Below are 22,751 nucleotides of genomic sequence, written 5' to 3'. Positions count from 1 at the left end.
TGTCAGGTACTAACCACTACATACTGGGAACACCCCACAAGACCTGCTGCTTTGGAGATGCTCTGACCCAGTCGTCTAACCATCACAATCTGGTCCTCGTCAGAGTCGCTCAGATAGTTACTCTTGCCCATTTTTCCTGCTTCCAACACGTCAGCTTCGAGAGCTGACTGTTCACTCTCTGCCTAATAAATATATCCCACCCCTGACAGGTGCCACTGTAACGATATAATCAATGTTATTCACTTCACCTGTCAGTGGATTTAATGTTATTTAATGTTATGATTGGTGTACATTTGCTATAATCTTAAAAACATATCTCCACTCATCCAATATTCTTTATCAGTTTAGGAGATCATCTCAGTCTGCCTCTTTCTTATTTCTGACTAGCAGCTTTATTGAATTGAGTGACAGATCAAGGCATGGTGCCAGTAATGTAATATTATCCTTAGCTGACCTGTACCTGGCACATCCTGGATCCACATTACTTCATGTATACACTGAGACAGTGGATTTATTGCTAATCCTTCATGAACATTAATAAAAAAAGACATATGAAAACAAAATGTCACCTTCGGACTCTCCTAACCTCAACTTGAATGTCCAGTGTTTAACATAAGTGGACTATCTATATGCTCACATGAAGAAATTATTGGCTTATGTATATATACTTTTATATTACTTGTGTGTATATATTATTATCCTTGCTTTATTAGAGACTGCCCAGCTATTCCTAGGTAACAATAACACTTACAAATTCACTAAAGGAACGCTTTCGGTATCCCGTGTGCACTGTACTGGCATCACGTGTGGTGTGGTGTACTCTGGTGTATTCCAGTTCCTCTTTAAAAACAAATCAGACACAAATCTGCAGAAAGTAAGTGCATATAATTACAATATTTGCTCAACTGTTCCATTCATACAGCACAAATAGTAGATATTCTGCCATGTTAGGAAGAAAAGAAATCGCTAACTGCTGATTGATTGCATCTGGGATATGAGTGAAATGCGTGAATATGATATTTTGCCTAAGTATTTTTTTTAAATGGTTCATTTGAACTAAAGCAGGATATTTGTGTTAAATTACGAGGCTATCAGCATTGTTCTAGGCATAACGCATTGTAATATCTTTAAATGGAAAATGATTGCTGCTCTAGATAAACATTGTATTGAGGTTTTCAGCAAACACACCTGAGTACACATTCTCACCCATTACTGAGTACACACTCTAACTAAGGGCTTGCCATCTTAACTCTTGCTAATTGGTTTGTTTCAGAGTGGCATTATTTCGTATATTTGGCCGTAAAGGCTTTGAAAATCCTATAGTAAAACAAGATAAATTCAAAAAGTAATCTGACCCCAAATGCACAATGCTACGTGTTACTCTGTATAAAATGTAGGGATGCCCTGATTACATTTTTACACTTTTGATAAAATACTGATATCAGATGACCGTGCGTCAGCTGATACCTGATACTGACTGTGCACAGTCAAACTGAATCAATTCACAGGAAGAGGACGTGTCAGATTAAATAAGTAAGTGGAATGGCTCATTGTGTCTATATACATATATATTCTAGAGTATGCAGTGTTTCTACTTACATTGTCTTTATTTGACACTCTAATTATTTCGGTATGCCAGGACAGGGCGTCAAAGAATAAATATTTAATTCGTCCAAATATTGGCAATGAACACAGGTCGATGCCTCCAGGTATCCAAATATCAAGTGAATTTGGGAATCTACACCGTTGTGACAGTGAGGATCACAGGTACGGTAAAAAATCAATAAAACCCTTACTTAAAATCATGGAGAAATTTTTTGATCTGCGAGAAAAATTGTGCTTCAGATATATCAACTAAAATAAAACAAAAAACATTTGAATTGTCGGATTATTATTCAGTTTATTATACAGTCCATATACTAAGTAAACTTAAACTCATACTATGGTATAAGAACCTATTAAGTTAGGGTTGGGGTTGGTGTTAGTGGTTAGGGATTAGAGGTTAGGTTTAGGGATTAGAGGTTAGGTTTAGTGATTAGAGGTTAGGTTTAGGGATTAGGGGTTAGGGTTAGTGGTTAGGGTTAGGGATTAGGGGTTAGGGATTAGGGTTAAATTTGCACACATATTGTATTTGTGCAGTTGCACTATGGATGAATGATGTCCCAGGATTTTGCATAATATTAACTATAACAATGATTAAGTAGTACTAAGCAAATGCGTTCCATTTCTGGCTTTCTACTCTCCCACTGGGTGCCATTAGCTGTGCATACATATATGTATAAATATAAGCATACATGTTTAGGTAAATCCCATATTTTACATGATAAATTTGCACACATATTGTATTTGTGTAATTGCACTATGGATGAATGACGTCCCGGGATTTTGCATAATAGTAGTTTTTGCACATGCGTACCAGTAATCAGGGATCTGTCAGTTATAAGCACGAACTACAAACTGGAGGCACCGTGTTATACCTAAATATTCTTCTGCTTGGGCAAAAAGAGCTTGAAATAAATTTCTCCATGTAGAGAGCAGACGTGATGAATACGATGCCATATGAGATTAAGCATGTTGAAGGAGTTTAATAAAGATTATTCCATTGTAAAGACATATTGAACATGAAGAATTACTGTGTAAACAGTTAAAGTAAACATGTTTTAATTCCTTGCGATTTAAAAAAAATGTATTTATGAAAGCAACACAATTTCACTTTGATGATAAAAAAAAAAAAAAACACACACACACACATTGCACTACTGTCAATGATGGTTCTGTCTAAATTAGAGACTGAATTGACTGTACGTTTTTGCAAGACCGAGTCAAAAGTCTCAGGTCTGTTGTTTTTGGTGTAGCAGGACGTATTCCATATCCCACACATCTCCATGAGGGTTAAAAGATCGTTAGCAGTCAAAACAATATATGGCCTAATCATCCCATGTGGTTCTTCCCCAAACTGTTGCCACAACGTTGGAAGCACATAATTGTGTAGAATGTCTTTATATGCTGTAGCATTACGATTTCCCTTCACTGGAAATAAAAGGCCCAAACCTGCTCCAGAATTGCAGTACACAAAGCGAGCGCCATAAAGACATGGTTTGCCAAGGTTGGAGTGGAAGAACTCGATTATCCTGTACAGAGCCCTGACCTCAACCTCGTGAACACGTTTGGGATGAATTGCACCCCAGACCTCCTCACCATCGCTACATCAGTACCTGACCTCACTAACGCTCTTGTAGCTGAATGATCACAAATCCCCACAGCCATGCTCCAAAATCTAGCCCAGAAGAGTGGAAGCTGTTATAACAGCAAATGGAGACTGAATCTGGAATGGGATGTACAACAAGCACAGGTGTCCACATACTTTTGGCCAACCATCTGTATTTAAATGGCGGATTTGTTATCCAGTTTAAAAAATGCCCCCTGCCATACCAAACAGCTACTCATCTAGCCAATTCTTGTAAACTGCCTTATATTTGTTAAGTCCAGCCTCTAGTTTTGGAGCCTGTACTTGAGTTCTGCAGCAGTTCTGGTGGACTATGCTGTGATGATCGGGAAACAGTGATGGAAAGTTTCATTACTGACTTAGCTTGCCGTTAAAATATTTACAATATTGCGAAAGGTAATGAAAGGTGTCAAAGTATTCACCACACAAGGAAGTGAACGTTCCTCTTGACCAGTTCTGGAGTTGTTTGGCAAAAAGGAGTGGTACAGAGCATAAGGAGTGGCAGTGACTCAGATGAAAACCCAGCCAAAAGAGTTAGATGCTGTCAAACACACTGAACTCAATGCCGAAGTGTTTGTTTCCACTTGTACTGCTGTCCACTTCAGTTCATTTAACAAAAAAGTGAATGAAGGATGAAACTGAATGAAGTGAATTATTTCATCAATTGCTAGACACCAATAACCTTTTTTTTTTTAAAATTTACTTGCTATTTAGATGAATTAACTACTTAAAGACTCTGCGCACATTTTACTGGTTTGGTGCGTGTCCATTTGTCTCTTCAGTGGGAAGAGTCACTGCAAAATCCATACAAATGCTTCTCTCTCATCACATTTATCCTATGATGAAACTTTTCCATACGGATGGGCGTGGTCTCGTCCAGGATGACAATGCTCCCAGCCGCCATGAATTGATGGGTATGAAAAGTTATATGCTGTGGCCTTTACAGTCTCCAGAGAACGTTATTGGTCTGTCATTATTGCGGCTTGGGAATGTGATGTCGTATCTGCAGTTGGCAAGGGTAATCAGTCAGTCATCTATTCAGAACGCAGGAGTCTACACTTATCACATCTCGGTTTGGCAGTTTTGTTCCTATCTTCCTTGAAAAAATGCTCCAGATGTCTCAAGGGTATCTCCCGTGGACAGACGTCATTAAGTCATTCCACAGGATTTAGATCTGGGCTCTGATTGGGCCGTTCCAAATCTTCTTCTTATGAAACCATTCCTTTGTTGACTTGGATTAGTGCTTTGGGTCGTTATCGTGCTGGAAGGTGAAATTTTTCTTCATCTTCAGCTGTCTAACGGACGGACTGCAGGTTTGGTGCCAAAATAGATTGTTATTTGAAGCTATAGATAATTCCGATTCATACATTTAAGAGTAATTGATTAAAATAATTTTTGTCTAGCCCTCGTCCTGGAGTACTCCCTGTCCTTCTCATTTTAGTGTTTTACCTACTCTAGCACACCTAATCCAACTAATTAGCGAATTAACACCCCTTCCTGGTTTGAAATAGGTGTGTTAGAGCAGGAAAACACTAAATGTTGAGGACACTAAAAAAAAATAATAATAATAATAAAAGGGGGGAAATGGTGAAATACTTGCTATTATAATGTCAATATGTACTTTTTGAAACTCCTATTCTGATGTGTTGCCTTGTATGTCTTGTATGTCAGGGTTCATTCAATTCTTTTACAAAATAATACTAGAAATATCAAAGATATTGTGTGCAAATATTTTGGAATGAGAGTAGATTCTCAAGAGTAGATACAAGAGTAGTTCTCTACCTCTGCTAAACCAATTAGCACTGTTTTAATTAGCACTACTCTAGCCTGTCATTGAGTACTAACACTAACCAGTTGTCCTGTTACAGTTAGCATTAGAAATGTTTAAAAAAAAAAAAAAAAAAAAAAAAAAACCTCTCAAGTCGGCTTCAACCTACCGAATGATCAGTTTTGCGTACGATTAGTACGTTAACAAATACTTTTCAGGTCAGGGTTTTTGTTCTGAGGCGCGCCTCACGAAAGTAAACAAACGTCAAGACGACAGCGGAAACGTTTAAGAGTAACAGAGCTCACTGTTTTTAACATCGTTGTGCAAAAATCGTCGAACGTTATATAGTGCGATTTTGAATAGTCCTTTGCGACTGCCGCTTGTCAGACTGTATGAACTCAAGCCGTGTCACACTGTAGGATCTCAGCTATCATTGCTGTCGGACTCTACGACAGTCAAGATGCGAATAAACAGACGCACACAAGAAGCAGCCACACTGTAGGACTGTGCCTTAAATCTTCTGACACCGCCAGAATTTAATCGGAGGAAGAATTCGATCGCGTCGGCCGTTAATCGGCTGTCAGGGAACGCGTCAAACTAGCGATCAGAGACTACAGATTTTGGATTATAGGAATCTTTTAGGATTCTCAAAAAGTTGTCTCAGACAACTGAATCGCGAACCCGGCTTTAGAAACCTGTCGGACGTGATGTCTAGCGGACGTCGCTTTCGAATTTGTTTTCCGGAGTGTGTGAACAGTAATGTTGCTGCTTCTAGCCATGCGTCAAGTATTAACCAAGAAGACTCCTGTGCTGCAGGACAGGTCGTAATGTATTACACTACACCGGCGTTGATTAGTTTCCTGTAACAACACAACACTTCTCTCTACACTGGTACATCAGTGCGAGGAATATTCCTTGTGATTCATTATTCCTTGAGAAATACATAAAAAGGTTTGGATACATAAAGTACTGTATGTGTTTCACGTCATGACCTGTGTAACATATCGCTGTGTAACAGCGACCCCTGTAGGCCATAGATATCGCCTGCAACAGGATCTCTTCGTGACACCGGAAATGTAGTAGAAGAAGAACATCGCCAGCCCGAGCTAATCCCGCCTAGCTTCTCTGTCCTGCTTGTTTTCAGGAACAGAAGCCTCTCAGAGACGTTATTCAGAAACATGCCGGCGGTGTCTAAAGGAGACGGGATGCGCGGCCTCGCCGTTTTCATCTCGGACATCCGGAACTGTAAGTGCTAACATGCTAATATGCTAACGCCGACCTTTCCGCCGCAGCAAAACACGAGAGAACTTGGCGTTAGCGTGAGTGCTAACTAGTTCACTTTATATCGAAATAAACACACACACACGGAAATTTCTCGAAGTCAAACCATGTGTTTTTAAAGCAGTAAACTGTGACTGAGTTATTCTCTAAAACGGTTTCAGACCAAGACAAGCCCATTTTAACGCACAACTGGTGTGTTTATTAATGTCACTTGTAAACAGTAACAACAGTGTTAAAATGCTGATAAAAGAGGTGTTGAGTAAGTGAGTGAGTGAGTGTGTGTGTGTGTGTGTGTGTGTGTGTGTGTACACTTCTCTCTCCACTTTGTGCTTTGGTTTTATTAAAGAAAATCTGTCATCGTTTGTTTACTTTCAGTACATAAATCCTACCAAACCAGAACACTTGGCTTTTTTGTACAGTTTCACTATTTCTTGGATAAATCATAGTAGGTCGATTTGATAAATAAATAAATAAATAAAAAAATAAAAATTAAAAATCTTTTGGAAGTGTATTTTTTAAATTAATTTAATAATCATAGTACAATTCCAGTGGGTTTTTATCGATTAATTCTACAACAATTCATTAATGTTTAAAGCGAAGAGTAAAAAGGGGCGTGGTGTTTGGTAAAGCAGGCGTCAGTACACGTCTTCGACCTTGAACACGTTACAGCATGTTTCCGTCAAACGATTTGTGTTTGTTTATTTATTTATTATTGTTATTCCTGTGAGACGTCAGTGTTTTTGTGCAGCGGTGATAGCGCGGTTATAACGGCGTTTAAAGATTAGGTGGGTTCGACGTTTCAGTGATTCACGAAGCTCCGCCCCACAGGATCTACGCTCACCTGTAGGGTCTGTAAAATGATTGACAGGAGGACCATCCAAACAAGAGCGAGCTCTCCGGACCGGAACGCCCGTCTCCCGAAGTGACCCCCACACTGACACCAGAATACCCACAGCGCTCCGTTTTGTAATAAAGGATACTAAAATCAAGGAAGTAAAGTGATGTGATTGCACAAACAAAGTAAAACAGGAAGTGAGGATTGCATTATTATATACCTCATTTCAGATGTAATTCGCTATAACAGAACTCCAGTGGGTCAAACGTTTTTAGACACCACTGTCACGGTCTCTTTGAACGCTCTGGAAGATTCCAGAAACTGATCGAATGACTTTTTTTTTTAATAAAAATGATAAAAATCTTGGGACCATACGGAGACTGCTGTATTGTTCAGGAACGAGGAACTTCCAAGAGAACAGCAAAGGAACAGTTGAAGGAGTTGGAGGCATCAGGTTTATTATGAGAGTCCTACATCACCATGGCCTGAAAGGCTGTCGTGCAAGGAAGAAGCTCTTACTCCAAGATGGCATTTCAAACAAACAAACAAACCAGACTGCAGTGTGAAGGTGATCAGCAGTCTTCCTGGAGGAGAGGTTCTCCGGTCAGATGAAACACGTATTAGGGGGGAAACATTGAGGCTTTTAATCTGAAGCACACTGTCCTCCCTATGAAGCACGGGGGTGGCAGCATCGTGTTGTGGTTGTGTGGGTGTTCTTCTGGAAAAGGGGCGTGAACAGATGGACACATGGGTTTCGTAGTTACAAGCTCCAACGTCCTTAATCGATTATATGTGGAATAGTGGCACTCTAACACAAGCTGTAGTATTATTTATGCGACGTCTTTATGTCCATCTTTCTGTATTAACAGGTAAAAGTAAGGAGGCAGAGGTGAAGAGAATAAACAAAGAGTTGGCCAACATTCGGTCCAAGTTTAAAGGTATGTTCAATGGCGTGTGCATGTTTTTGTGCTTAGCATGGGGTTTTAATGTGCATCGCTAACGTTCTGATGTTTGGTGTGTTTAGGAGATAAAGCTCTCGATGGCTACAGTAAGAAGAAATACGTGTGTAAGCTGCTGTTTATTTTCCTGTTGGGCCACGACATTGACTTTGGCCACATGGAGGCGGTGAACCTTCTCAGCTCCAACAAATACACGGAGAAGCAGATCGTAAGTGCGACAGATCCACAGATTTTGTATAAGCGCTTTTTTTTGTTTGTTTTTTTGAGATGATGCCCGACCAGCGGTTTGTGTCCCGTGTTGTTTCAGGGCTACCTGTTTATCTCAGTGCTGGTGAACAGCAACAGCGATCTGATCCGCCTCATCAATAATGCCATAAAGAATGACCTGGGCAGCAGGAACCCCACCTTCATGAACCTGGCGCTGCACTGCATCGCCAACGTGGGCAGCAGAGAGATGGCCGAAGCGTTCGCTTCAGAGGTGCCGCGCATCCTGGTGGCAGGGTGAGAGATCAGCAGTGTACCGTAATGTTCTGTGTATGTGTATATATGTGTGTGTGTGTGTGTATGTGTATATATATACATACACACACATGCGTCACAGCGAGTCTTAGTGCTGCTGTAGCTCACAGGAACAGATCACAAGCTTTTCCACGCTCGGATAAAGAGGGGTTTCATTTATCATTAAAGTGGAAATGAAGGAAATTAAACATTTTCCTTTAATTACTCCCTTTATAGCAAGAAATTCTCTTACTGCTGAATGTCGATATCTTTGCCATGTGAGAGAGAGTAAATGATCACCTGTGTTGAGATATATATATATATATATATAATGTGTATGTGTGTGTGTATATAATTTTGCAGAGACACAATGGACAGCGTGAAGCAAAGCGCCGCTCTGTGTTTATTACGGCTCAACCGGACGTCCCCTGATCTGATCCCCATGGGCGAGTGGACGTCACGTGTGGTGCACCTTCTCAACGATCAGCACCTGGTATGTTTACATATGTTTATTTGTGTAGATTTCACAGAGGGAGCATAGGCTTGCTTAAGTTTAAATGTTTCCTACCCCTTACATCGAATTGAGAGCCTGCGAACACCTGACCGCCACGCCCTTATGTGGTTCTCTTCCCCAAACTGTTCCCACAAAGTTGAAGCACACAGCTTGCTAGAAGGTTTTCTTTGCAGTTTCCCTTCTCTGGAACTAAAAGGAACAAACCTGCTCCAGCATGACGACGCCCCTGTGCACAAAGCCAGCTCCATGAATACGTGGCGTGTTAAGGTTGGACTGGAAGAACACTTCAGAGCCTCAACCCCACTGAACACCTTCGGGATGAACTGGAACATGATCTCACTAACGCTCTCGTAGCTGATTGAACACAAATCCCTACAGCCACGCTCCAAAATCCAGTGGAAAGCATTCCCAGAAGAGCTGGAGCGCATTATAACAGCAAAGGGAGGACGGAATCTGGAACGGGACGTTCAACAAGGACATATAGGTGTGATGGACAGGTGTCCACAATCTTCTGGCCATACAGTAAATTTGGGACATTGAGGTTTTTCATGTTGTCTCCATGTGTAAATGGTTCCACTAGTATTTATGTCCTGCTTGATTGGATTAAAAAACCTGCACCCATACTGGCCCTTTGTGGATGGGATTGGACACCGCTGGGTTAGATCAGAACAGATTTCTTTCTTCATTAGCTTTATGATCAGACGGCACAGTGGCCGGTTACTCTTGGATTGCCGTTGTAAAGTGGCCAATCATGATGGATTATTCCTTTGCCCAAAACCTCTTAATATTGTGACAAGCCATGTTTATATACACGTACATACCGTATATATAATGTATATCAAATACTCATCTTGCCTACTACAACACCAGCCTTGTGCTCGCCAACCCTACTACGACGCGCCCGCCTAGTGCTCGCCAACCCTACTACGACGCGCCGGCCTCAACAGCGATCTTGTCTTGTGATAAAGTGACAGACAGCATGTCTCATACACTGGGACTGTCCGAGATCAGTAATACAAACTGCACGCTTCCTTTTCATTTCTCCATGTTGACAGTTTTACTTCATTGTGTCTAACAGCCACTCTTGTGTCTAGAGAATAACAGGATGAGATTAGACATTGATAATGAGGTTAATGCCCCTTTCTCAGGGAGTGGTGACGGCAGCAACAAGTCTCATCATCACTCTGGCTCAGAAGAACCCAGACGACTTTAAGACCGCCGTGTCACTGGCTGTGGCCAGACTCAGTAGGGTGAGTTCATCAATCCGTCACATCCACTAGTGAACTTTTCTTTATACGGCCGCTGTGTGTTTACGGCTAAACACGTGGAGTGAATTGACATTTCCCCCAAAAAGGGCTGTTTTGTAATGTCTACACCATACATGTTACCAATCTGGCTACAGATTAAGCTTTCATAATAAACACTGGGGGGGATAGATTTTTCAGTCCGATTTGTTTTTCTTCTTTCTTTTCTTCTCAGATCGTCACGTCAGCATCCACTGACCTACAGGACTACACGTATTATTTTGTAGCAGCTCCGTGGCTGTCGGTCAAAATGCTCCGTCTACTGCAGTGTTATCCACCACCAGGTAGGTGTGTGTGTACCAGGTGTCCGACATACTGTTATTGAACGTGGTTAGTGTGTGTGTGTGTGTATATATAATGAAAAGAGTGAACTAAATTACTGGTCCTCTACTTACATAAGTGCTTTTGTGCTGTTTTTCACACCACCAGGACATTCCAGTATCAGTGTTTGTCATTCGAGCAGCTGCTTAATTAATCGCTAATGAGGGAACCGCATGTTCCCTGTTGCTAACGGGTTCAAAAGGCTAAAGCGGCGCGGCGCCCGGACTGGCTCCTGATTGTGCTCCGCTGCTGCGATCGATGCTGCCCGCTAACATTAGGGGAGAAAAGCAGACGGCTCGTCCGTTAACCTCGGTTTATTAGAGACTCACTGGAGCGAGACGATTCGTCACGCCGTGGTCATGGGGCTTTTTATATGAGAACCAGTTCACTAGACTTTTAAACTCTCAGAGCTGGAGTGAGGTTTTCAGCATTAAACACCGGGGCTCAGCTCTGGAAATATTTCAGGAAGATTAAACACAGATAAGCAGCGCTGCTGTAGGTCCAAGTGTTCGACAGCGAGTTACAGCTGTGGAACACTCGGAAGCCTTAAATAGAGCGGAACAGTCACACAACAGTGGCCTGCAATAACCACAAAGGAAAGGTTCAGGAAACGGGCTGGTTTTTTCGTTTTCTTTTTTTTTTAATGCACTTGTTAGTTGTTGAGAACAGTGTACAAATACAGACCTCTCTGATTAAACGAGGTTTTAAAGTAAAATAAATATAATACAGCACATTTCTCATCACGCCGTGCTGTGAATGGTGTCGCTCTACTTTAAACCTTGTTCTGGTTTAAAAAAAAAATAAAAAAAAAGGTTTGTGTGATCAGATTTTAAAAAGTTATGAAAGATGAATGTATTAGTCTCCTGATGCAGTCACTAATCCTCGCTGAGTGGTGCAGTTGAACTGGGTGTGTTTCAGAGGACGCAGCGATTCGTGGACGCCTCACCGAGTGCCTGGAGACCATCCTGAACAAAGCGCAGGAGCCTCCCAAATCCAAGAAAGTGCAGCACTCCAATGCCAAGAACGCAGTGCTGTTCGAGGCCATCGCTCTCATCATCCACCACGACAGGTTCATGCTCTGTCCTTCACACGCACCCTGACTCCAATCTAATTTCAACTGAAACTCCAAGTCTTTCTTCTCGCATTTCATCTCTCTCTCTCTTCCTCACTGTCTCTGGCTTCCTGCCCTCCTCTCTCTCTCTCTCTCTCTCTCTCTCTCTCTCTCTCTCTCTTCCTCACTGTCTCTGGCTTCCTGCCCTCCTCTCTCTCTCTCTCTCTCTCTCTCTCTCTCTCTCTCTCTCTCTCTCTTCCTCACTGTCTCTGGCTTCCTGCCCTCCTCTCTCTCTCTCTCTCTCTCTCTCTCTCTCTCTCTCTCTCTCTCACTGTGTCCGGCTTCCTGCCCTCCCCTCCCTCTCTCTCTCTCTCTCTCTCTCTCTCTCTCTCTCTCTCTCTCTCTCTCTCTCTCTCTCTCTCTCTCTGATTTGATGATTTTGCTGGTACATTAATATTTCATGACGGCACTTGTACTAGTGGAAAACCACAGAGCACTATAAAGCACTTTACACAGTCAAGTAACAAAATTAGTACCAAGTGCTAATAGCAAAAGTACTGGTAGTACTAATACTGGAGTGGAACCCCACGTGCTCTTCTGCTGTTTTAGCTCACTATGTTTGTAAAGAGCGATTATTTGAGTAGTTACTGTAGATTTCCTGTCAGCTCAAACCAGTCTGGTCATTCTCCTCAGTAGGGATGTCATGATACCAAAAATCTAGTAGTCCGGTACCGATACCACCAAAAGTACACGATACTCGATACCAAAGTCGATACCACGGTGTGGTATAAAATTTTTTTTTAAAAAAGAAATGAAAAACTCCTGGAGGACATCCTCCTCTGGCAGATACTGGCAAAAAGAGAGAGAGGGATATTTTAGTTATCAAACACTGTCTGACAATGACTAATGACAAGTGCTAAGGTGCACCCCTAAACACACACACACACACACACTCTTATACTCTGAATGCAAGCATTAGTTTAAAATCACTGATATGGTGTCAGGATAAAAAGATTTATTAAAAGCATGAACATGTGAATAATTATTAGTGACATGAGGCTACATTTATCTGACCGGACCCAGGCTGAATGGAGATGCATGGTGGACCATTAGGAGGTAGTTTATAACACTGCAATGCGTTAGCGTCGTTAATAAAATAACTGGCTATCGCTAACATTACATGGAGCGTAACGTTAGCTGGTTTCACGCCACAATGCAGCTGCCTCAAACAAACATAATATAGGACCGTCTTTCAGGTGCTTCGCCAAATTCCAGGAGTTTCCTCGCTTTGTTTGAGATTAACGATAGCATCGGCTGCACACCGGCAACCGCTGAACTTGTTAAGCTAAGCTAATCTTCTGTAGTGTTTCCCGTGTGCTTGTATTCGTTCCTCTTCTTCACCACTTGTGGACCGACTAAAATACTTGCGCGTATTTGCTGCCCCCATCAGGTCCGGAAGAATTGCAGCCTCGGTACATTCATTAGAACGGTACCAATAGTACTGCAGAAAAACAAGTACCGTCACGTTTTAACAATGTTGGTACCAACTTGGTACCGAAGTATCAGTTCTCGTGACATCCCTACTCTTCAGCCAGTACTGCTATGAGTGTCCTCTCTCACTCTCTCTCTCTCTCTCTCTCTCTCTCTCTCTCTCTCTCTCTCTCTCTCAGTGAGCCCACCCTGCTGGTTCGAGCCTGTAATCAGTTGGGTCAGTTCCTTCAGCACAGAGAGACCAACTTGCGCTACCTGGCCCTGGAGAGCATGTGCACGCTGGCGAGTTCGGAGTTTTCCCATGAGGCTGTAAAAACCCACATCGACACCGTAATCAACGCACTAAAGGTAAACCCCTTCATTTCTCACAGAACTGAGTAGCAGCTGTGCTGAGAGCGCTCCATCACCTAAAACAGTATCTGTGCGCACGCAGACTGAGCGTGATGTGAGTGTGAGGCAGCGTGCTGTGGATCTTCTCTACGCCATGTGTGACCGCAGCAACGCCAAACAGATAGTCGCGGAGATGCTCAGCTACCTGGAGACGGCCGATTACTCCATCAGAGAAGAGATTGTAAGTTTGTGTTTATAATCTCCTCCTCCTCCTCCTCGTCTCTCTTCCACCACTGTGTCTTCAGTTAGTAGTGTTGTCTAACATGTCTAGATTTACCATTTATTTTATATTTATATATAATTTGTAATTCTGTTTTTTTTCTTCATCTTGACATGGTGCCAGGTTTTGAAGGTGGCAATCCTGGCAGAAAAGTACGCAGTGGATTACACGTGGTACGTAGACACCATCCTGAACCTGATCCGCATTGCCGGGGATTATGTAAGCGAGGAAGTTTGGTACCGAGTCATTCAGATCGTCATCAACCGAGATGACGTGCAGGGATACGCTGCGAAAACCGTGTTTGAGGTATCCGCTCAGACTCCGGGGCTCTTCTGTAACTCTTCTCTTCTTTTTCATAGCACTTCCTGTCTGTAGCTGCTGTTCTGTGTTGTTACACTTCCACTCTTGATTGATCCTCCCTGTTTAATGTGCTTGTATGCATTCCCTATCTGTTTTCCTGTCTGTTTAATGCTCGTGCTAAATTTAATTAGACCAGAGCACTGTTCAATGCTCAATTCTGATTGGTCAGAAAGTGTTGATTAATTTGAGAAGAAAAAAACGCGTGTCCTCCACAGGCCCTGCAGGCTCCAGCCTGCCACGAAAACCTGGTAAAAGTGGGCGGATACATTCTGGGCGAGTTCGGAAATCTTATTGCCGGAGACCCACGCTCAAGGTAGCTTTAGTTTTATTTCTAGAAATAGATGTTTTTCCCCCTTTGTGCATTCTGTAAACGAGACACACAGCTGGACTTATGGGTTAAAATCTGTCTCTGTTTCAAATTATTAAATAAAACAAGCCCTTACAATTTCATCTTCGTGGGAAAGAACGTTGTCATTAAACCAAAATTATATTTAAATATTCCTCTGTAGAATGCAGTAGGAGTGAGTGCAGTAAGGGGAGGTGACTACTGTTATCTGTACCTATACCCTAATCTTTTCCTTTTTTCTCCCTCCCTCTTTCAGTCCACTTATTCAGTTTAACCTCCTCCACTCGAAGTTCCACCTGTGTTCGGTTCCCACTCGTGCTCTGCTGCTTTCGGCATACGTCAAGTTCATCAACCTTTTCCCTGAGGTGAAGGGCACCATACAGGAGGTGCTTCGTTCAGACAGTCAGCTGCGGAACGCCGATGTGGAGCTGCAGCAGCGTGCTGTCGAGTACCTGCGCCTCAGCTGCATCGCCAGCACTGATATACTGGTACGCTCATCAACATCAGATGTTTCTCTTCAACTTGAGTCAAATTCAAGCTTATTATTTACTGTAGACGCAGTGTAAATAAACCTCTGCAACTTTACGGATCCTTCGGAAATGACTTGCCCTGTGTGAGAGGTTTCTCTGCTTCTTGTTTGCAAAAGGCCACAGTGTTGGAGGAGATGCCGCCTTTCCCCGAACGAGAATCCTCCATCTTGGCTAAGCTAAAGAAGAAGAAGGGATCAGGAACCCGTACCGAGGTGGACGAAAGTCGAAAGGAGCGCAATGCTAACGTTAACGGGAACAGCACCGAACACACTACGGCTAGCACGAACGCAAAGGTGGGGTTCTTCAGGTTTAGAGTCTACTTTGTCTCCAGTTTTATTTTTTATATTTTTGGTGGTAACTATCAATTATTCAGTTTGTCACAAAGTGTATTGTTAATATTATGAATGGGTATTTTCATGTTAATGTATGTATATGGTTTGGATTTAAATAAGGTTGCATTGCTGTACTATTGCAGTGCTTCCCTCACATAGGCGATACTTGGGTGCTCTGGCCAGGTATCTTTGATGACCGATTTAAATACATTTTGTCCCCATATGAAGGAGGGGGGTAGAGGGAGAGGGGGAGTGAAGGAGGGGGGTAGAGGGAGGGGGAGTGAAGGAGGGGGGTAGAGGGAGAGGGAGTGAAGGAGGGGGGTAGAGGGAGAGGGAGAGGGGGAGTGAAGGAGGGGGGTAGAGGGAGAGGGGGAGTGAAGGAGGGGGGTAGGGGGAGAGGGGGAGTGAAGGAGGGGGGTAGGGGGAGAGGGGGAGTGAAGGAGGGGGGTAGGGGGTAGAGGGAGAGGGGGAGTGAAGGAGGGGGGTAGTGAAGGAGGGGGGTAGAGGGAGAGGGGGAGTGAAGGAGGGGGGGAGAGGGGGAGTGAAGGAGGGGGTAGAGGGAGAGGGGGAGTGAAGGAGGGGGGGTAGAGGTGGAGGGGGTGGAGGGAGGGAGAGGAGGGGGTGGAGGGAGGGAGAGGTGGAGGGAGGGGAGGGAGGGGAGGGGGTGGAGGGGTGGAGGGAAGGAGGGAGGGAGGGAAGGAGGGGGTGGAGGGGTGGAGGGAAGGAGGGAGGGAGGGAAGGAGGGGGTGGAGGGAGGGGGAGGGAGAGGTGGAGGGAAGGAGGGGGTGGAAGGAGGGGGAGGGAGAGGTAGGGGGAGGGAGAGGTGGAGGGAAGGAGGGGGTGGAAGGAGGGGGAGGGAGAGGTGGAGGGAAGGAGGGGGTGGAAGGAGGGGGAGGGAGAGGTGGAGGGAAGGAGGGGGTGGAAGGAGGGGGAGGGAGAGGTGGAGGGAAGGAGGGGGTGGAAGGGGGTGGAGGGAAGGAGGGGGTGGAGGGAGGGAGAGGTGGAGGGGGGGAGGGGGTGGAGGGAGGGAGAGGTGGAGGGAAGGAGGGGGTGGAAGGAGGGGGAGGGAGAGGTGGAGGGAAGGAGGGGGTGGAAGGAGGGGGAGGGAGAGGTGGAGGGAAGGAGGGGGTGGAAGGAGGGGGAGGGAGAGGTGGGGGAGGGAGAGGTGGAGGGAAGGAGGGGGTGGAAGGAGGGGGAGGGAGAGGTGGGGGGAAGGAGGGGGTGGAAGGAGGGGGAGGGAAGGAGGGGGTGGAAGGAGGGGGTGGAAGGAGGGGGAGGGAGAGGTGGAGGGAAGGAGGGGGAGGGAGAGGTGGAGGGAAGGAGGGGGTGGAAGGAGGGGGAGGGAGAGGTGGAGGGAAGGAGGGGGTGGAAGGAGGGGGAGGGAGAGGTGGAGGGAAGGAGGGGGTGGAAGGAGGGGGAGGGAAGGAGGGGGTGGAAGGAGGGGGAGGGAGAGGTGGAGGGAAGGAGGGGGTGGAAGGAGGGGGAGGGAGAGGTGGAGGGAAGGAGGGGGTGGAAGGAGGGGGAGGGAGAGGTGGAGGGAAGGAGGGGGTGGAAGGAGGGGGAGGGAGAGGTGGAGGGAAGGAGGGGGTGGAAGGAGGGGGAGGGAGAGGTGGAGGGAAGGAGGGGGTGGAAGGAGGGGGAGGGAGAGGTGGAGGGAAGGAGGGGGTGGAAGGAGGGGGAGGGAGAGGTGGAGGGAAGGAGGGGGTGGAAGGAGGGGGAGGGAGAGGTGGAGGGAAGGAGGGGGTGGAAGGAGGGGGAGGGAGAGGTGGAGGGAAGGAGGGGGTGGAAGGAGGGGGAGGGAGAGGTGGAGGGAAGGAGGGGGTGGAAGGAGGGAGAGGTGGAGGGAAGGAGGGAGAGGTGGAGTGAGGGAGGGAGAGGTGGAGGGAAGGAGGGAGAGAAGGAGGGAGAGGTGGAGGGAAGGAGGGAGAAGTGGAGGGAAGGAGGGGGTGGAAGGAGGGAGGGAGAGGTGGAGGGAAGGAGGGGTGGAAGGAGGGAGAGGTGGGGGTGGAGGGAGGGAGAGGTGGAGGGAAGGAGGGGGTGGAAGGAGGGGGAGGGAGAGGTGGAGGGAAGGAGGGGGTGGAAGGAGGGGGAGGGAGAGGTGGAGGGAAGGAGGGGGTGGAAGGAGGGGGAGGGAGAGGTGGGGGAGGGAGAGGTGGAGGGAAGGAGGGGGTGGAGGGAAGGGGAGGGAGAGGTGGAGGGAGAGGAGGGGGTGGAAGGAGGGGGAGGGAGAGGTGGAGGGAAGGAGGGGGTGGAAGGAGGGGGAGGGAGAGGTGGAGGGAAGGAGGGGGTGGAAGGAGGGGGAGGGAGAGGTGGAGGGAAGGAGGGGGTGGAAGGAGGGGGAGGGAGAGGTGGAGGGAAGGAGGGGGTGGAAGGAGGGGGAGGGAGAGGTGGAGGGAAGGAGGGGGTGGAAGGAGGGGGAGGGAGAGGTGGAGGGAAGGAGGGGGTGGAAGGAGGGGGAGGGAGAGGTGGAGGGAAGGAGGGGGTGGAAGGAGGGGGAGGGAGAGGTGGAGGGAAGGAGGGGGTGGAAGGAGGGGGAGGGAGAGGTGGAGGGAAGGAGGGGGTGGAAGGAGGGGGAGGGAGAGGTGGAGGGAAGGAGGGGGTGGAAGGAGGGGGAGGGAGAGGTGGAGGGAAGGAGGGGGTGGAAGGAGGGGGAGGGAGAGGTGGAGGGAAGGAGGGGGTGGGAGAGGTGGAGGGAAGGAGGGGGTGGAAGGAGGGAGAGGGAGAGGTGGAGGGAAGGAGTGAGGGAGGGAGAGGTGGAGGGAAGGAGTGAGGGAGGGAGAGGTGGAGGGAAGGAGGGAGAGGTGGAGGGAAGGAGGGGGTGGAAGGAGGGAGAGGTGGAGGGAAGGAGGGAGAAGTGGAGGGAAGGAGGGGGTGGAAGGAGGGAGGGAGAGGTGGAGGGAAGGAGGGGTGGAAGGAGGGAGAGGTGGAGTGAGGGAGGGAGAGGTGGAGTGAGGGAGGGAGAGGTGGAGTGAGGGAGGGAGAGGTGGAGGGAAGGAGGGGTGGAAGGAGGGAGAGGTGGAGGGAAGGAGGGAGAGGTGGAGGGAGGGAGGGAGAGGTGGAGGGAGGGAGAGGTGGAGGGAAGGAGGGGGTGGAGGGAAGGAGGGGGTGGAAGGAGGGAGGGAGAGGTGGAGGGAAGGAGGGAGAGGTGGAGGGAGAGGTGGAGTGAGGGAGGGAGAGGTGGAGGGAAGGAGGGAGAGGTGGAGGGAAGGAGGGGGTGGAAGGAGGGAGAGGTGGAGGGAAGGAGGGGGTGGAAGGAGGGAGGGAGAGGTGGAGTGAGGGAGGGACTGCTCGCTGTCTTCTTTACTGAGAGATGATGTAAAAAGATGATGTAAAAGATAAATTGATGTGAAAGATAAATCTAGTTTTATTAATATCAGCTTTTTCAGATTCTTTAAGAGTGAGTGACAGTTAGGAGGTCTGTATGATCTCTGCATCCATACGCTATACGCTGTGCTTCTGCGGTGGTGTGTTTGATGAATCCTCCTGAAACAGCTGTGGTGTTTATTTGTTTGAGAAATGTTTGCTGGATCAGGAACCTTGTCAGTTGTATTGCTGTTATAATGCACAGGGATTTACAGTGAAATTTCCTTTGTTTTTTTTTTGTTTTTTTACTCTTCAGTCCTCTCCCTCACCTTTTGCTTGTGAAGCTTTGGCTGAAGCCACACCCCCAATCAACAGACCACGCCCAGTTCCCATCTCCTCCACCCTGAACACGCCTCTCTCCCTCTTATCACTTCAGGCTTGTGCACTCCACACTTCTGCTGCCACTTTCTACCAGGTCCCTGCATGGTGTGGGTTTAGTGTGTGATTCCTAACGGACGTGAGGTTTGCGGTTGTGTGCAGTTACCCCCTGATTAAATCCTGCTGTAGATTAAATCAGCAGGGGGGAAAACACTTAATGAACGAGCAAGTGGAATAAAATGTGTGTTGAGGGAAAAATCTTTCTGAACTGATAGACACACGAGTCAACGCCAGTGTCGGACATTTTATAACGGAATGCTTGCGTGTAAACAGCATGGTTGGGGAAATTCAAACCCGAGGTAAAGGCTAGCGATCATTAAACCCCTTGTTTATAAACTGCATGGTTCGTCTTCTGTAACGTTGATTGTGTTGCTCACCTCCCATGAAGTTTGTAGCGTCTGCAGATCAGTTACCACATGGAAAACGTTGGCAATAATCTCTTCCAGGTGAACTCTTCTCCTCCTTCTGACCTTCTGAGTTTGGGAAACAGCACAACTCTGAACTCCACCAGTCCTCCAGTGGCCTCCAGCACGGGCAGCCTGCTCGTGGACGTGTTCTCCGAAAACCTGCCTGCAGCCGGTTTCCGTTCCTCTACACCCATCATCGAGGAAAACCTCTCAAGGTGCGCTTCAACCCCAGACCAGTTCCTTTATACAGCAGTTACCTTCATACTGTGCACATGCGCCTTCACGGAGATAATCACACAGTGCAAACGAACAGTTCTGCACAGCATTTCAATAACTATACATCATGTGAAAAATAAGTGCACCCCATGGAAGTTGCCGTTTTTTGACATATTTGGACGAGCAAGCACTTGATCATCTTTGAAACTTTTTAATTCCAAATAGTTCCCGCCTTCATACGTCTTGTCATTGCAAATGATCCCCGTTTGTTTGTTTGTTTTTCTCCACACCATATCATTTTTGCAGATCCTGCAGTTCCAAATCCATTCATTTTATATCACCGCTCTCATAAACTTTATAACTCGCTGATGACTTGTGTACCGTGTGTGCTGTTTTTAATAATTGTGTTCATCTTGAGTTCAGTATGTGTTTGTGTAATCTATAGCTTTCGTTAAAAAGGGATGTTTGTGTGGTTTCAGGTTTGTGTGTAAGAACAACGGCGTCCTGTATGAGAACCAGCTGCTGCAGATCGGCCTAAAGTCTGAATTCAGACAGAACTTGGGTATGTGCCTCGAATGTCTCTCTCTCTCTCTCTCTCTCTCTCTCTCTCTCTCTCTCTCTCTCACACTCACTCACTCACTCACTCACTCACTCACACACACACACTTACACTTAATATTTTACAATGAACTTTTATTTGAGCTTTTATAACCAAATGCACCTAAACAGCATTGATTTTGTTGAGTAATGCAGCCTAGTTTATGGAGCTCGCATGTACTAGCATGTCATAGTTGTGAATACCTGATGCAAAAAATGAGATAGACATCTCTCAGATTGCCTTGTTGCTCTTCAGACAGAGGTGCTTGCTGTGTGTGTGTGTGTTCTTGATGGCATGTCTGATATAACGTGATATTCCTGTGATGTTTCAGGCCGCATGTACGCGTTCTATGGAAACAAAACCTCCACCCAGTTTGTGAATTTCTCCGCCTCTGTGGTGTGCCATGATGCACTCAGTGATCATATCCTTTTATAGAATGTGCATACTGACCAGCCCCGGCTTATACCCACCTAGAGCGAATAGAAAGATTCAGTGTATTTGTATATATTAGTGAATATCAGCATTATAAGCTTCTATACTACCGTCATCATTTTCTGCCACTGTGTCGTAAGTTTCTTGGGATATCCGTCCACTAGGTGGCGGCATACGTTTCCGGTCGTGTCCTTAATCCCTCCGTTCACAGCTGAACGTTCACACCAAAGCGTCCGATCCTGTAATAGACGGAGGAGCTCAGCTTCAGCAGGTCCTCAACATCGAGTGCTTGTCCGACTTTGTAGACGCGCCAGTGCTCAACATAAATTTCAGGTGGGGGGTGTGCTCTTACTAGAACTTCCCGAGTAATATTCTAAGTAATAATCTTCTTGACGGTCTTTTTAATTTCATACCGCACCGCCACTACAGGTACGGAGGCAGCATGCAGAACATCTCGGTTCGACTTCCCATCACCCTGAACAAGTTCTTCCAGCCCACGGAAATGACGTCTCAAGAGTTCTTTCAGCGCTGGAAGCAGCTCAGCGCGTAAGCAATGCTCATGCAATAGAGAACGTTCCAGCAGAACTAGTATCGGATATCAGAGAAAACACACCGAATATCAGGTCAAAATGGCAAAAGATTGACAAATCAACATAAAAATTTTTAGTTTTTTGGGATGTAGAAGCTTTCACATGTGAAGAGACCTGACCACATTTGTTCTGTTTACCTTTTTGTGTATCTGAAGAATTACAAGCTATATCCAGTAGGGGGCATGTCAGGACCACAAACTCCTGAGGAGAAGATGAGAAGGTGTTGAATCATGATTAAAGATTGTTTACATGTGATTTATCAACTGTAGTTGTCCCCTCTCCCCCCCTTACAGTCCTCAGCAGGAGGTGCAAAAGATCTTCAAGGCTAAGCATTCCATGGACACGGAGATCACCAAGGCCAAGGTAACTACAGCATCAGGGAACGCGCAGCTAGAATTATATTTACTTATAATCCATCTACAAGCGCCACTACAGGGACCTGTTTTTTAAACTTCTGACTAACCTGTTTGCGTGTATATATGTGTGTGTATATATATATATATATATATATATATGTGTGTGTGTGTGTGTGTGTGTGTGTTTTATAGATTATTGGGTTTGGAACAGCGCTGCTAGATGGAGTAGACCCGAATCCTTCTAATTTCGTTGGCGCCGGCGTTATACACACAAAGACGATACAAGTCGGCTGTCTGCTGAGATTAGAGCCTAACACACAAGCACAGGTACACAATCAGTAACGCACACAAGCACAGGTACACAATCAGTAACGCACACAAGCACAGGTACACAATCAGTAACGCACACAAGCATAGGTACACAATCAGTAACACACACACAAGCATAGGTACACAATCAGTAACGCACACAAGCACAGGTACACAATCAGTAACGCACACAAGCACAGGTACACAATCAGTAACGCACACAAGCACAGGTACACAATCAGTAACGCACACAAGCACAGGTACACAATCAGTAACGCACACAAGCACAGGTACACAATCAGTAACGCACACAAGCACAGGTACACAATCAGTAACGCACACAAGCATAGGTACACAATCAGTAACACACACACAAGCATAGGTACACAATCGGTAACGCACACAAGCACAGGTACACAATCGGTAACGCACACAAGCACAGGTACACAATCAGTAACGCACACAAGCACAGGTACACAATCAGTAACGCACACAAGCACAGGTACACAATCAGTAACGCACACAAGCACAGGTACACAATCAGTAACGCACACAAGCACAGGTACACAATCAGTAACGCACACAAGCACAGGTACACAATCAGTAACGCACACAAGCACAGGTACACAATCAGTAACGCACACAAGCACAGGTACACAATCAGTAACGCACACAA

At 46.1% G+C, this 22,751-nt stretch overlaps 1 protein-coding gene across 2 annotated transcripts in view; it reads left to right on the top strand.

The window, feature by feature from the left end:
- The first annotated feature begins 6,037 nt into the window (after nucleotides 1-6,037).
- Nucleotides 6,038-22,751, top strand: part of LOC108270674 (adaptor related protein complex 2 subunit alpha 2) — a 17,844-nt gene continuing 1,130 nt past the window's right edge. The window contains exons 1-22 of one of the 2 annotated variants that reach the window (XM_053683047.1): nucleotides 6,038-6,239; nucleotides 7,980-8,048; nucleotides 8,135-8,277; nucleotides 8,377-8,570; nucleotides 8,931-9,060; nucleotides 10,230-10,331; nucleotides 10,561-10,669; nucleotides 11,625-11,775; nucleotides 13,428-13,596; nucleotides 13,682-13,819; nucleotides 13,982-14,164; nucleotides 14,434-14,531; nucleotides 14,821-15,052; nucleotides 15,211-15,387; nucleotides 19,046-19,204; nucleotides 19,614-19,789; nucleotides 20,270-20,352; nucleotides 20,720-20,810; nucleotides 21,031-21,153; nucleotides 21,250-21,366; nucleotides 21,704-21,773; nucleotides 21,959-22,093. In XM_053683047.1, the coding sequence (XP_053539022.1) occupies nucleotides 6,173-6,239; nucleotides 7,980-8,048; nucleotides 8,135-8,277; nucleotides 8,377-8,570; nucleotides 8,931-9,060; nucleotides 10,230-10,331; nucleotides 10,561-10,669; nucleotides 11,625-11,775; nucleotides 13,428-13,596; nucleotides 13,682-13,819; nucleotides 13,982-14,164; nucleotides 14,434-14,531; nucleotides 14,821-15,052; nucleotides 15,211-15,387; nucleotides 19,046-19,204; nucleotides 19,614-19,789; nucleotides 20,270-20,352; nucleotides 20,720-20,810; nucleotides 21,031-21,153; nucleotides 21,250-21,366; nucleotides 21,704-21,773; nucleotides 21,959-22,093 (2,916 nt within the window). In that variant the 5' untranslated portion in view covers nucleotides 6,038-6,172. The remainder of the gene's footprint in view (nucleotides 6,240-7,979; nucleotides 8,049-8,134; nucleotides 8,278-8,376; nucleotides 8,571-8,930; nucleotides 9,061-10,229; nucleotides 10,332-10,560; nucleotides 10,670-11,624; nucleotides 11,776-13,427; nucleotides 13,597-13,681; nucleotides 13,820-13,981; nucleotides 14,165-14,433; nucleotides 14,532-14,820; nucleotides 15,053-15,210; nucleotides 15,388-19,045; nucleotides 19,205-19,613; nucleotides 19,790-20,269; nucleotides 20,353-20,719; nucleotides 20,811-21,030; nucleotides 21,154-21,249; nucleotides 21,367-21,703; nucleotides 21,774-21,958; nucleotides 22,094-22,751) is intronic. The other variant, XM_053683048.1, reaches the window with a different exon arrangement.

This window comes from Ictalurus punctatus, chromosome 10 (assembly GCF_001660625.3).
Source record: "Ictalurus punctatus breed USDA103 chromosome 10, Coco_2.0, whole genome shotgun sequence".
NCBI classification, from domain to species: Eukaryota; Metazoa; Chordata; class Actinopteri; order Siluriformes; family Ictaluridae; genus Ictalurus; species Ictalurus punctatus.
This window is presented reverse-complemented; position numbering and strand designations above follow the sequence as displayed.